A 13173-nucleotide genomic window follows, 5' to 3' on the forward strand; every position below is an offset into this window, starting at 1 on the left:
TGAACTATTATCCTCTCAGTTTTTACTTTAACATTCTTAATTGGTTAATAAGTCATCTAGAAAACATACCGAGGTTATAATAACCATCTCCTACACCACAGAAGAATTTAAGCACTGAAAATGTATGTCGTACCATGTACAATAAATTGATACTCCAAGAGCTCTCATCACCTTTTCTTGATATATCAAATTTGAAACTTCAGAGTCTCCCTTGGTTAAAATGTGATATTCCAATGTACCTGATGACCGTTTTCAATATGAATCCTGACCTTTACTTGCCACGTTAATGTGTTTTGTTAGGAAAATAAGCATTAAGGGGAGATATCGCCAGTCACAATATGTAATTATAATTGGGAAAGAGTGTGGATTGTATAGGTATTAGGAAGAAAAAGACTGTGGACTGTGTAGGAATTAGGAAGTTTCTGATTCATTTCTTATTCTTGAAACTGTAATAGTGCTTGACAACCATAACGGCAGAGAAAGATTAATGAAAAATACCTAAGTATAATATATGTGTTCATACTCCATAAAATTATTTATTTCACTTGGCTAGAGAAACACTTAGAACATCATTAAACCCCAGAGAATAATGGTTAATAATATAGTTCTTTATTACTTAAATAATTAGAAACAGGTCTTAGATAAGTGTTAGAAAAAAATCAATATAAATGGAGCATTCTTTTATGAGGCAAAGAATAAATAAAATCACAGTGAAATGTTTTTGACATTAAGTCATTATGATTTATTAAAATGCATGTGTGTATGGCTCTTATATGCATATGAAAATAAAGTATTTAATTAAATAGTCGGTAATTTTATTCCACGTCACTACATCTCCTTTCCCAAATAGTTAGCTTTAAATACCAAGGTATTTCACTGTTACTGATTTATCTTTTGTTATCTACAGTGCACATTTTCAATCTTTATGCCTTTTTTTGCATTCCAAAAGACTAAGTTCCTGTGTTTAAGTTTGATATATCATTTAATATTACATAATGATAATATAGTATATATAATATATAATTATAGCATATAATTATTATATATTATTATTCATACAAAGTATTTGTCTTCATCACCATAGGATTCACATGAAACCATGTTATTATAACATGAACCCTAAATCATGTTATTATAACATGAAATACTTTGTATGAATTGCAGTACGTCATTTAGATCAAATTAATGATGGCTGTGAGGGGCTCTTCCTCCCTCTTTTAATTTTAAGAAATTAATCAAGTGCCTTTTTCTTTTCTTTTTTCATAAGGAAGTTGTTTGTGCTACTAAATCCTGATTCATTATGATATATCCTGATTTACTTTGTTTTGTTTTGTTTTGGTCAGGTTGTCCTAACAACAGCTTTGGATCCAAATGTAAAAATCCACTGGGTGGATTTCAGGGATGTATGAGACTCATTTCTATCAGTAACAAGGTGGTAGATCTGATTTCAGTTCAGCAGGGGTCCCTTGGAAACTTCAGTGACCTTCAGATAGACTCATGTGGAATCACAGACAGGTAAGGGCAATCTCATTTCTTTACTTTGACCTGTCCATTTTCAAACATTTGGCAGCATATTAAAATTTATATATAAAATGAATATGTTTTTAAACTTCTCTTTCCTGCCATCACCTGTTCCACAGGAACTGGATGATATTCACATTAGAAATAAGAAAGATACGCTTGAAAAGAAAAATACACTTTTAGTTTTATACTTCATATTTCCAGGGATAAAATTGAGGTGGAAGACATGTGACCATGTTATTTATATGTACACATGCTACCAGTTTACAAAAGGTAATGTTGCTGCTGCTATAATATTAGATGGGTGTCAGTGTATCAAAAATATATCATTAAACTCAGCAAATTAGTACAGTCTAACAGTAGTATTGATCACCACGTACCAATAAGTCATAGACGGAATTGCTTCTCTGACAGCTGGGTAATATTTTCAGAGACATAGCAGTTTAACTGGTTGCTATGCTCCTAATGTGTACCTTTAACAACCCATTACTGTCTTCTCTGCAGGGAAAATAAAAAGAGCCTCTCCTCTGGAAGAGTTTGGAGTGGTAGTATTGATCAAGATAGAAGGATGATCAAGTAGTTTCAATAGGAACTCCACTACAGGGCATGATAATTCAAGATTTGGAAGTTAGTTGTAGAGAACAAGTAAAACAATAATTGATAGTTAATAATTAAAACGGTAATTGATAGTTGATAATTAAAACAATAAATTGATAGTTAATAATTAAAAAATATTTTTAGGCATGGGCATATTAGCCAAATAATCTTGCCAGTCATGCTTTCATATCAAGAGTGTTAATTTTAATTACTGAGTTCAATGGAGTGTCATAGCCATTACAGATAAAAAAATTAAGCAGTGTTGTGACAGACTTAGCCCCTACCCTGTAGTAGTGTTTTGTATAAGAGGGTATAAACTATATTTCTTCTCTATCGTTTCCTGGATCATTTGATTTTTGTACAGTGGGTATCTATTTTTTATAATCAGGAAAAATCAATAACATTATTTTCAGTTAAAATTGGAGAAATCCTATAAGCAAAACATGAAGTTTCCCATCCTTAGTTTTTTAATAGTAGAGGTGGCAGAAACCCCAGTATGAATGCCTTCTTGACATGCTTCACACTTTATTTTTTTATTCTGGGGTAAAAGAGAGCATTTCAAGCTTTGGTCTCAATATACCTTTCAATCTAAATTCTAAAAAGCATCAATAATCTGATCAGGGCTGTTCAAGTTGATACCAGAAGCTCCCCAGCTTTGTTGTCCACAGCACCCTATGTATTTCAGTGATTTTTCTCATCGTGTTCCAAGCCCAAATATAACTAACACTTTCATTTAAAAAGTAGCTTAGGTCCAAACAACTTATTTATGTACTAAAATTTAGTAACCCTTTCAAAAAGGAATATATATATATATATATTACATACATAATGTCTCTCTCTCTCTATGAAATATATATAATTCATATAATTGTAAATGTCAGTATATATATTATATATAGTATTTATGTAATTTAAAAATATTTTAATTTTATTTTGAATTAAACACAACTACTTCGTAATTACACGTGTTTACGTGTTGAGTACTGCACACCATTTCAAAGCTTGGAATCAGGTCAGACGCCGCCACCCTCACTTTTGCTCAACACTGATTTCTCATGGTACTGGGTTGTTTTGTTTTTTTTTATCAACTACTGAAAATCCAGCTTCTTACAGATAGGACATCACTAAAAGGAAAGTATTACAATCTAACGTTGAAATTGAACTATCTCGAGCTAGGAAGTTGTGCAGTCTTGGTCAGATATTGAGTATGGCTGTATTTCTCTTGAAAAGTTAAAATATCCTGAGAGCCCCTGTGAGTTCCATTCAGCACCCTGGAGCACCCTAACACACTGCTAGGAATTCGTGTGTCTATCCAGTGTACCTTCAACATTCCTGGAGGTCTTCACTTTACTCAAAAAGTGAATAAAGACACCCCTCCCTCCTACTTCCTTCTTTTTTTCTCTCTTCTTTATTCCTTCTTTTAAATATTCAGTGTAGGAAATCAATATGACTAAATGTTGTTATTTTATGTAAGCTATTGATATTTTTGGCAACGTATTGAATTAGTGTTTTGTCACTGAGGGAAAAGAAAGGACTCTGATATAGTAGGACATCTTGAAAATGAAGCAGTCACAACTACCTGAGAATTGGTTGAAATCTGATGAATTTATCGATCGAAGGTTTGGTTCTGTGATTAAACCACCTTGACGACAGACTGAGTAACCATGAGTCACGTTGAATTTACCCTTTCTGTAACTGTTGACATTCTTCTCTCACACGACCGTGTATAATTGATCAACATTTTATGATCGCTCAGAATGAAAAGTAGTGATTGCATCTGCACCTTTTCGTAGGTGTTTGCCGAACTATTGTGAACACGGTGGTGAATGTTCCCAGTCCTGGAGCACCTTTCACTGCAACTGTGCAAACACTGGTTACACGGGAGCTACCTGCCACAACTGTAAGCCGAACACACCTGCTGCTTCTTGCCTCTGTTCTGATTTCCTTGTTCCGTTTCCCTTTCCACGGCTGTGTGCATGGTCCATGTATTCCGTGTTCCATATACTGGAATGCACAACTCTGAAGTTTAGCATCCAGTTGCTTTTTAGTTTATTTTCAATCCACACCTCTTTTCAAGAAGTTGTCAAAGTAGCTTACAGAAATAGATAACATAAAACAGGATAGAAAAGAGTAGGAGAGCTGGCAAAGGGGAAACATGTATAGAAAACAAAAGGCAGCTAAGGATAAACATAAACAATGCAGAATACGTAATCCTTCAGTTCCCTTGCAACCCCATTAATGAGGATAATGAAATAAGGATGGCAGATAATGATGTTCATCATTAAATAGTTCATTTTATTGAGTATTTTCTAAATGCCAGGCACTGATCTAGGATTGTATATGTCCTAACTCCTTGAATTCTAATGACCACCTTAGTGGGTGGTTGGGTACTATTATTATCCCCAGTTTACTAATGAAGTAACAGAGAGAGATTAATCACCTTGCCCCAGCCTCCTTAAATAGTTGAGGCATAGTGAGGATGGGAACACTTGCAACTCTGCTCCAGAGCCTGGGATCATAACCAACACTCTTCCTATATTATACAAACCATGCAATTTTTCTGATGAAATGTTCGCATGTGTTGTAAGACTCGTTTCATTTTGATGTCCACTTTTTCAGTATGTGTGATGGGGAGATCTAAGCGCCCATTTTTCTTTCCCATTTTTTTCATGTCATTACTGACCTTGCCAGGCAACTTAATTCCTACTCCTATCTCCTGTAGCCCTGACTTCAGGCAAGGGTGTTATGTCATCAGACTCCTCATTCCTGTTTTCTTCACTGTGTGCTACTTTGTACTCCTGCTAGAGTTGAGACTGGAATCCTGGGCTCCCAGCCCTGGACATTCTGTAAGGGACCCTCAGAAGTCCTGGTGCAGGGCTGGCAAGGGCGTGAGTGGGAGGAGCTTCCAGTTTCACCCTCGTACCTGTACCCCTGCAGCCAGAGCCATTCGTAAGGTGTCAGTATATCTGTTGGAGTGCCTCAGAATATCATAAAGAATGCCTGCTGTTGCTAAAGCCACACCTCACTGTAACCAGAAGCCAAGTTACTTGAGCCGGGTCACCCAGCTAGCCGTCTGTTTTACTTTCTTATATCCTCCGTCATCCTAACTGTAGTAACTAACTCAAAACAAAAAGCTAATTGAATGTGTTTTAACTATTTATTTGTAACTGTTATCAATGACCAAATCTAAATATAAACACAAACAACTCTGAGGAAAAAAATTAGATAAATCAGATATTTTCATCTGTGGCCACAGTTTGATGAGTAAGTTCTTGAACAGATTGTCCAAATGGAACTGAAGGGTTTTGGCCAGTAACCATTCTGAGAAATGGGGCCAGGATGACAAACCTGGATATAGTGAAGCCTTGACTATCGTTAGCATAAATAGGGGAAGGGGCAGGGATGCAGTCTTTAAAAGGTTTCATTAGATAGCAGGAAGGGAAAAATGAAGGGGGGGAAACCGGAGGGGGAGACGAACCATGAGAGACTGTGGATTCTGAGAAACAAACTGAGGGTTCTAGAGGGGAGGGGGGTGGGGGGATGGGTTAGCCTGGTGATGGGTATTAAAGAGGGCACGTACTGCATGGAGCACTGGGTGTTATACGCAAACAATGAATCATGGAACACTGCATCAAAAACTAATGATGTAATGTATGGTGATTAACATAATAAAAAGAAAAAATAAAAGGTTTCATTAGAAAGTAATACGTTGTAAACAGTCATGTTATAAAGAGTCAAGCAATACACATAAAGTAAATGTATTCCTAATTACCCTCATACAATCACGTGTCCTTTCTACTACCAGCCCTGACTCTCAGGTCGGGAGTCTATCCTGCCAACCTCTTTCAAAAAATTTATGAACATGTGTGTATGTGCATACAGAAGTGAATAAACTAACCATTTTTACATGCCCATTTCACTGCACAAAATATAAATGTGACTCTAAAACAATCCATGCTTATATTTTTGTCTATGTCATATATAAGAGAACAAAATAAAACCATCAGACTGTGGAGGAATGGAGAAGTAAATTTGTATGATTATCCGAAATCACTATAACACTGAGCAAATTAGTTACATTATTTCATATTGTTTAAGGTGTCATTAATATAATTTTCAAAAATTTGGACTAGATCAAGGAAAGACATTCAGGGCATGACTTATTTCTCATTTCATAAAATAAAAAGCTTGATGGAAATTATAAGTGCATGTGGCCAAGTGTTCAATGAGACGTGTGCATCATATACAGTTGTTAATATCAAACTTTGTACATGGCAAATGTATAATTGTATACTCAAAAACATCCACTTATGGACTAAAACACATTGAGGCCACTTGAGGTCATATTTCATATAAATATTTCTTTTGCTTCCAGTTTTAATTATATTAAATTCTCATTACAGGACATTACAGAAAGTTTCTTTTATAAAATACTTTTAAAATTATTGATGAGGAGCTTTGTCAGTCAATTTTTTTAAAGATTTTATTTATAGATAATTTTATATGAGAAAGGAGAATAGTTACATTATTTAAAATTTTTCTATTACATAATTGTGGATAAAAGCAGATTATTTTTTTCCTTTTCTTTAATTATTTTTTTTATTATGTTACATTAATCACCATGCGTCCTGTCATTAGTTTTTGATGTAGTGTTCCATGATTCATTGTTTGTGTATAACACCCAGTGCTCCATGCAGTACGTGCCCTCTTTAATACCCATCACCAGGCTAACCCATCCCCCCACGCCCCTCCCCTCTAGAGCCCTAGTTTGTTTCTCAGAGTCCATAGTTTCTCATGGTTCGTCTCCCCCTCTGATTTCCCCCCCTTCATCCTTCCCCTCCTGCTATCTAACTCTTTTTTTTTTCTTAACATATAACATATTATTTGTATCAGGGGTACAGATCTGTGATTCAACAGTCTTACACAATTCACAGCACTCACCATAGCACATACCTTCCCCAATGTCTATCACCCAGCCACCCCATCCCTCCCAGCCCCCACCACTCCAGCAACCCTCCGTTTGTTTCCTGAGATTAAGAATTCCTCATATCAGTGAGGTCATATGATACATGTCTTTCTCTGATTGACTTATTTTGCTCAGCACAATACCCTCCAGTTTAAAAGCAGGTTATTTAAGGAGATTATACGATTGTGTTTCAGATGTGAGGTTATTACAAGGTGACACTAGAATTAGAAATTCCAAAATGGAAGTCAAAAGATCCATTTGGATGGATGTCCAAAATGGATGTTACATTATACTTATAAGCATTTTGACATTTAAAACACATACCTTCTCTTTTGTTGTTTTACCTAATGTAAAAATTAATTTTTATTTTGACTAATCTCATATTTTCTTAATGACAAAAGGAAATGCTGTAGAATTTAACCTCATTCTGCCTTTTTCTGTATAACCTTTCATCCATATTAATTTTTTTTTAAAAAATGAGTTTTGTTTTAAAGTATGTTTTACCTTTTCTCATGGTCAGTAATATACATATTAAATCTCAAAACTTGGCATATTTTGTGTCCAAATTAAAATTTAAGAGATTAATTTTATACTATTCCATTTATGAGCATCCGTTTTTTTTTTCTTACAGCTATCTATGAGCCGTCATGTGAATCCTATAAACACAGAGGAAATACTTCAGGGTTTTACTATATAGATTCAGATGGAAGTGGTCCCCTGGAACCCTTTCTTCTATATTGCAATATGACTGGTGAGTTAATCAATTTTCATTTAATAGTTAAATTTGCAGGAATGCTTTAAACACACAAATTTAAAATGAAACCAGTAGAAAGTTGACCTCCTTTGCAACTTGATTAAAATGTATATTGTTCAGTGGAAGAACTTAACAAAAATCTTTAAAAAATAGTTTAATGGTAATGATTTAGAAATGTTTCATTATTTTCAATGAATCTGGTATCTGTGTAGAACATCTAATAATAGATGTATCTTATTAAGTCCCCAAACAAAAAGGGCAGACTATTTCTCTGAGAAGACTGATACATGTGAAAGCTTTGAAAAATACTTATTTTTTAAATGTAGGTAAACATGACTTGTGTTCTTGAATTCTTACATAAATTTAAACAGGAATTAATAGTCATGGAAAATGTATTTGATTAAATTCAACATCCATTCATGATAAAAGAGAAGGTAAAAACTCAATAAATTACCAATAGAAGGAAAGTTCCTTACTTTGTGAAAGAGTACTAACAAAAAAAATCGTATAGCACATATCACACTTTATGGTGAAATACTGAAAGCTTTACCCCTGTTACCAGCATTAACACAAGGATGCCTGCTATTATCACTCTGTTCACCATTATATTGGAGGTCCTTGCCAGTGCAATAAAGCAAGAGAAAGAAAGGAAAGATGTAAGGACTGGAAGAGTAGAACTAAGATTCTCATTATTTGTCTATGACCAGGTTATCTATTGATTCTCATTATTTGTCTATGACTAGGTTATATTTTAGTACATGTATATATACTAATACATATATATATGTATATATATATATACAGATAAACTATTAAAATTAGGGATATCACTGCATATCAAATTAATATAAAAATTAACTTCATTTCATTTCTGTATACCAGCAGTAAGCAGAACGAAGTTTTAGAAGATTTTATTGTCAATCATAAAAAATCTCAAATACATGGTAATAAATCTAATGATAGATGTGCATGACTTCTATATAGAAAAGTATAAAATGCTCATGAGATAAATTAAAATTCTAAATAAATGAGGAAATATAAAAATTCTATCGATTAGAAAACTCAGTATGGTGTAAATACCAATTCTTCCCATGTAGGTTTTGATTTGGTACAAGTCTGAATTAAAGTTCCAGTGGGGTGTTTATTTGTTGGTTGATGTAACTGTTTTGGTGAAAACTGGCAAGCAGGTTCTAAAATTTATCAGCAAATTTGAAGGGACAGGAAGAACCAAATCAATCTTGAAGAATAAAGTTGAAGGACTCAACTCTAATAGATATAAAGACATTATACTGACAGGCTAAGTGAAACAGCGTGTGACTGGCATAAGGATAGACAAGTAGATCTGTGAAACAAAATAGTGTATAAACAGACTTACTCATATATGGATAGTTGACTTACTACAAAGGTGGCATTGATACACAGTGAAGGGAAGATGGTCTTTCAGCCAGAGGTGTTGGTGAGGGGTTGTAGATAAATGTCGTAAAAAAGAATCTTGATCCCTTCATTATCAAACCCAAAACAATGGATTCTAGATGAACTGGGCTGTCTACTATAGTAGCCACTAGCAACAAATGCCGCTTTCAATTCATATTTAATTAAAACTAATTAATAAAACTAAGTGAATGGAAATAAGCTTTAAAAATTAAAATTAATAAAAATAAGATTAAGTTAAATGCCCACTTTTTTCAGTCTCACTGGTCACATTTTAATTGCTCAGCAGCCACCTGTTCTCCATCACTGCAGAAAGTTTGCATTGAATAGCACTGTCAGGAAGTCACAGTTTTCTGGAGCAAAACAAACAGAAAAAGGAAATACTAAATTGAAGTAGCAGGTGTTTCAGAGGGGGATTCACTACTTAAGATCAGGCAGTGAATATCTGGGAAAAGAACATTCCAGGCAAAGGAAATAACAAGTACTAAGTGCTGAGAGCAGTGATCTTACCAGGTGCATTCAGAAAATAGCAACAAATCCAGTATGGTTGGAGTATGGCAAGTAGTCGGGGAGTAGTGGGAGAACAAGAGACAGTCAAGTAAGGCGGGGCCGGGAGGGGAAGTCTCATTATTCTGAATGAGATGAGAAGACACCAGGGAGTTTTAAGCAATGATGGATGCCGTCTGACTGCCTTTGGTAGGATCATGATGGCGCCTTTGTCGGAAGGTGCCCATTTAGGAGCAGAGGTACACACACACACACACACACACACCCCATATGCATGGATATATATAAGGTATAGATCTATATGTATGCGTATATAATTTATGTCCATCTGTATGTCTGTAACAGGAGTAGAGACCTGCTTGGAGACCAGTTCAAGTAGTGTAAGAATCCATGCAAGACGATGGTGATGGCTTGCACTGGATAATAGCAGTGTGGATGGGGGAGGGAGGTTCGACTTTCTCATTGAATATATGTGAGGTGTGAGAAAACAGAAGGAAACAAAAATAACACATTTTTTAGTTGGGCAACTGGAGTAGTTGAGTTGCCATTATTTGAGATGTGGTCAGAGAAGGTTTGAATGGGGGGGCGCCTGGGTGGCTCAGTGGGTTAGGCATCTGACTCTTGATTTCAGCTCAGGTCATGATCTCATGGTTGTGAGATCAAGCTCTGCATTGGGTTCCGTGCTGGCTCAGCATTGGGCGTGAAGCCTGCTTAAGATTCTCTCTCTCTCTCTACCCCTACCTTAAAAAAAAAGAAAGGAAGGAAGGGAGGGGAGGAGGGAGGGAGGGAGGGAGAAAGAAAGAAAGAGAAAGAAAGAGAGAGAGATTTGAGGGGAAAGACCAGCAGCTCAGTTTTACAGTTTGAGTTTGACACATCTGTGACACGTTCAAAGGAGATACTGAGAAGGCAGTTGAACATGGGGGCAAAAGTTCCTTTGTATTAATGTGTAATTCTAAAAACTGAAGGATGGTGGTAAAACCATGGCAACAGGTATTTATGGATATTAGAAAATTAGAATGTATCTTCAGAGATTTTTCATGTAACACAACCAGGTGGCTTCCATTTTCTTTCACGACCATTGAAGACGTTGCCTATCTTAGTGTGTTTGAGCTGCTGTAGCAAGATAACCACAGACTGGGTAGCTTACAAACAACAGAAATTTATTCCTTACAGTTTTAGAGGCTGGGGAGCCCAAGATCATGGCACCAGCATAGTCCAGTGAGGGCCTCTTCTGGGTCACAGACTTCTTGTATCCTCACATGATGGAAACAGCTCTGTGGGATCTCTTTTTTAAGAGGACTAAGCCCATTCATGAGGCTTCCACCCTCATGACCTAATCACCTCCGCAAAGCACCCCGTATTAATACCATTCATTATCTTTGAAGGTTAGGTGGTTCAGCATACGAATGAGGGGGCACAAACATTCAGAGCATAGCACTGCCCCAAACACCAAAGCAACCTTGGACAGCTGATGATTCCCACGTTTTTCCCCTCTACTAAGTTCCCCCTTCCACACGATACAGATTTCCAGGCAGCACCTTGAGTCAAGAGGTTCAGACAGAATGGTTGGGGTGAGACAATAGAATCAATATTTTACAACTCTTCCCAATTGATTCTTAAGTGTACCCAGCTCAGAGAATTGCTGTTTTGGGCCTGTGGTTCTCAAGCTTTACAAAACAGAGAATGGGAGAATTAAACATAGTAAGTTTGAAAATACCTCACAGAGAGGAAAGGAAAACTTTGCAAATGAAATACAGGACTTCAGGTGTCAACTAACTTTTTGATGTTTCCTGTTTGTCCAGCTTGGGTTGTGAATGAGCTTGAAGAATCTATCAGTGCAACCCTGTGAATCCTGTCTTCCCACAAATGGGTCCTGTAGTAGTCACATGCACGAGCTTTAAAAAGTTTAGATTTTATAAATCAGATACCTCTAAGTTGATAAATATCTCGAATCTTTGAAACTTTCAGAAACATAGTAGACACACACATACACACACAAATACACACACATGCATGCACACACACACGGTTCTCGTTATCCATGATAGTTGTGTTCTGCAAAGCAGCCATAGACACTGAATTAGCAAAAATTGGACCATTTGCTCCTAGGGGAAATGCAGTAAGGTTAGGTTCCTGTGATCCTCTGGTCACAACATTCCCATCAACCGATCAATACATAACCTCGTTTGACTTGTGTTTCAGGTTGAAGACACCTTATTTAATACATAATGTACTGTTAATTCATCAACATTGAACTCACAGCCACCAGCACAATAACTCCCACCTCAGTGAAGCTTATTCTAGCATGTGTGTTTCCTTGTGAAGCATATCACAGCCTCCTTGTGCTTGGGATACTAGACAGCTCTTCAGCACTGCCCTTGGAGGCCATTTTAAGCAGTGAAATCATCAAGAAGAAGCACAGAAATGGAAAAAAACATGGCACTGAATAGACCACAAATGAGATACGTGTCACAGTATGAGAGTTGAAACAAGGAGACAGCGTGTGGCCTGGTTCAGCTTCAGCTGGATACGTGTCTACTGGGCAACTCAAGCTTTCTGCTACTTTGTGCATGTCTGCAGATGTCCAAGAGCACCTTGAGTTGGGGGGTACAAATAAATTGTAGTGAGTAGGTGATTCACAAATAATGAGGACCTGCAAATAATGAGTATTGAGTCTATACACATACAGACACACATATGCATGATATCTTTCTATGGAATAATTCCAAAATTTATAGGCCAAGTGAACTTACATTATCTAAATGATAAGGCAATTATCAATTTCATTTTATTGAAGGAATTATTCCATTTCTATTAAATCAACATTTACCTTGTCATATTACTTTACCAGGTATGTGCCTTAGTCAATGAAGTTTCATGCTAACTCTGTAAAAACTCTAAGAGACATGAAGGAAATATGTATATACACACAGAGAGAGGTGAAAGGTGCTTCAGCAAAATTATCAGAAAGTATTGATGCAGAAGAGGACATTCACAACATTTAAAGCCATTTGAAAAGCAAGCCATTGAGGGCAGAGACACAGATAATCCAGGAGGAGACAGCTAAGTGTCTTCAGAGGCCCCGGAATATTGAAATACATTCACACTAAAGTGACAATCCCAGAATGTAACAACGCAGTGAAAAATAATGTTACAGCTTGAAACGTTTCCTATTGATCTGGTTTTGCAAATGAGGAAAGCAGGGAGGTTGGGTAAAGGCAGGCTAAAGAATCATTAGGGAGCAGTGAGGGACTAAAACCTCTTTTCGCCCAGCCTGAACATTTTTCTGCTAGAAAAGGCTACCTTCTATCGATGTCTCATTGCTTGTAGCCAATAACATATTCTCTAGTTATATAAATCAAGTATAATAATTATAAAAACAAGACAAAATTTTGAA

At 36.2% G+C, this 13173-nt stretch overlaps 1 protein-coding gene across 9 annotated transcripts in view; it reads left to right on the forward strand.

Moving 5' to 3' along the window:
- The window catches only part of CNTNAP4 (contactin associated protein family member 4), a 258259-nt gene that overhangs the window by 179729 nt on the left and 65357 nt on the right, over positions 1 to 13173 (forward strand). For 8 of the 9 annotated variants that reach the window (XM_028095590.2, XM_028095603.2, XM_028095618.2 and 5 more), the window contains 3 exons: positions 1344 to 1515; positions 3912 to 4018; positions 7716 to 7835. In XM_028095590.2, the coding sequence (XP_027951391.1) occupies positions 1344 to 1515; positions 3912 to 4018; positions 7716 to 7835 (399 nt within the window). Of the gene's footprint in view, positions 1 to 1343; positions 1516 to 3911; positions 4019 to 7715; positions 7836 to 9022; positions 9026 to 13173 lie in introns of all 9 variants that reach the window. The other variant, XM_088027152.1, reaches the window with a different exon arrangement.

Source organism: Eumetopias jubatus, unplaced genomic scaffold, assembly GCF_037043125.1.
Source record: "Eumetopias jubatus isolate StellerSeaLion01/CBP00866 unplaced genomic scaffold, mEumJub1_p1.0 scaffold_10, whole genome shotgun sequence".
NCBI classification, from domain to species: Eukaryota; Metazoa; Chordata; class Mammalia; order Carnivora; family Otariidae; genus Eumetopias; species Eumetopias jubatus.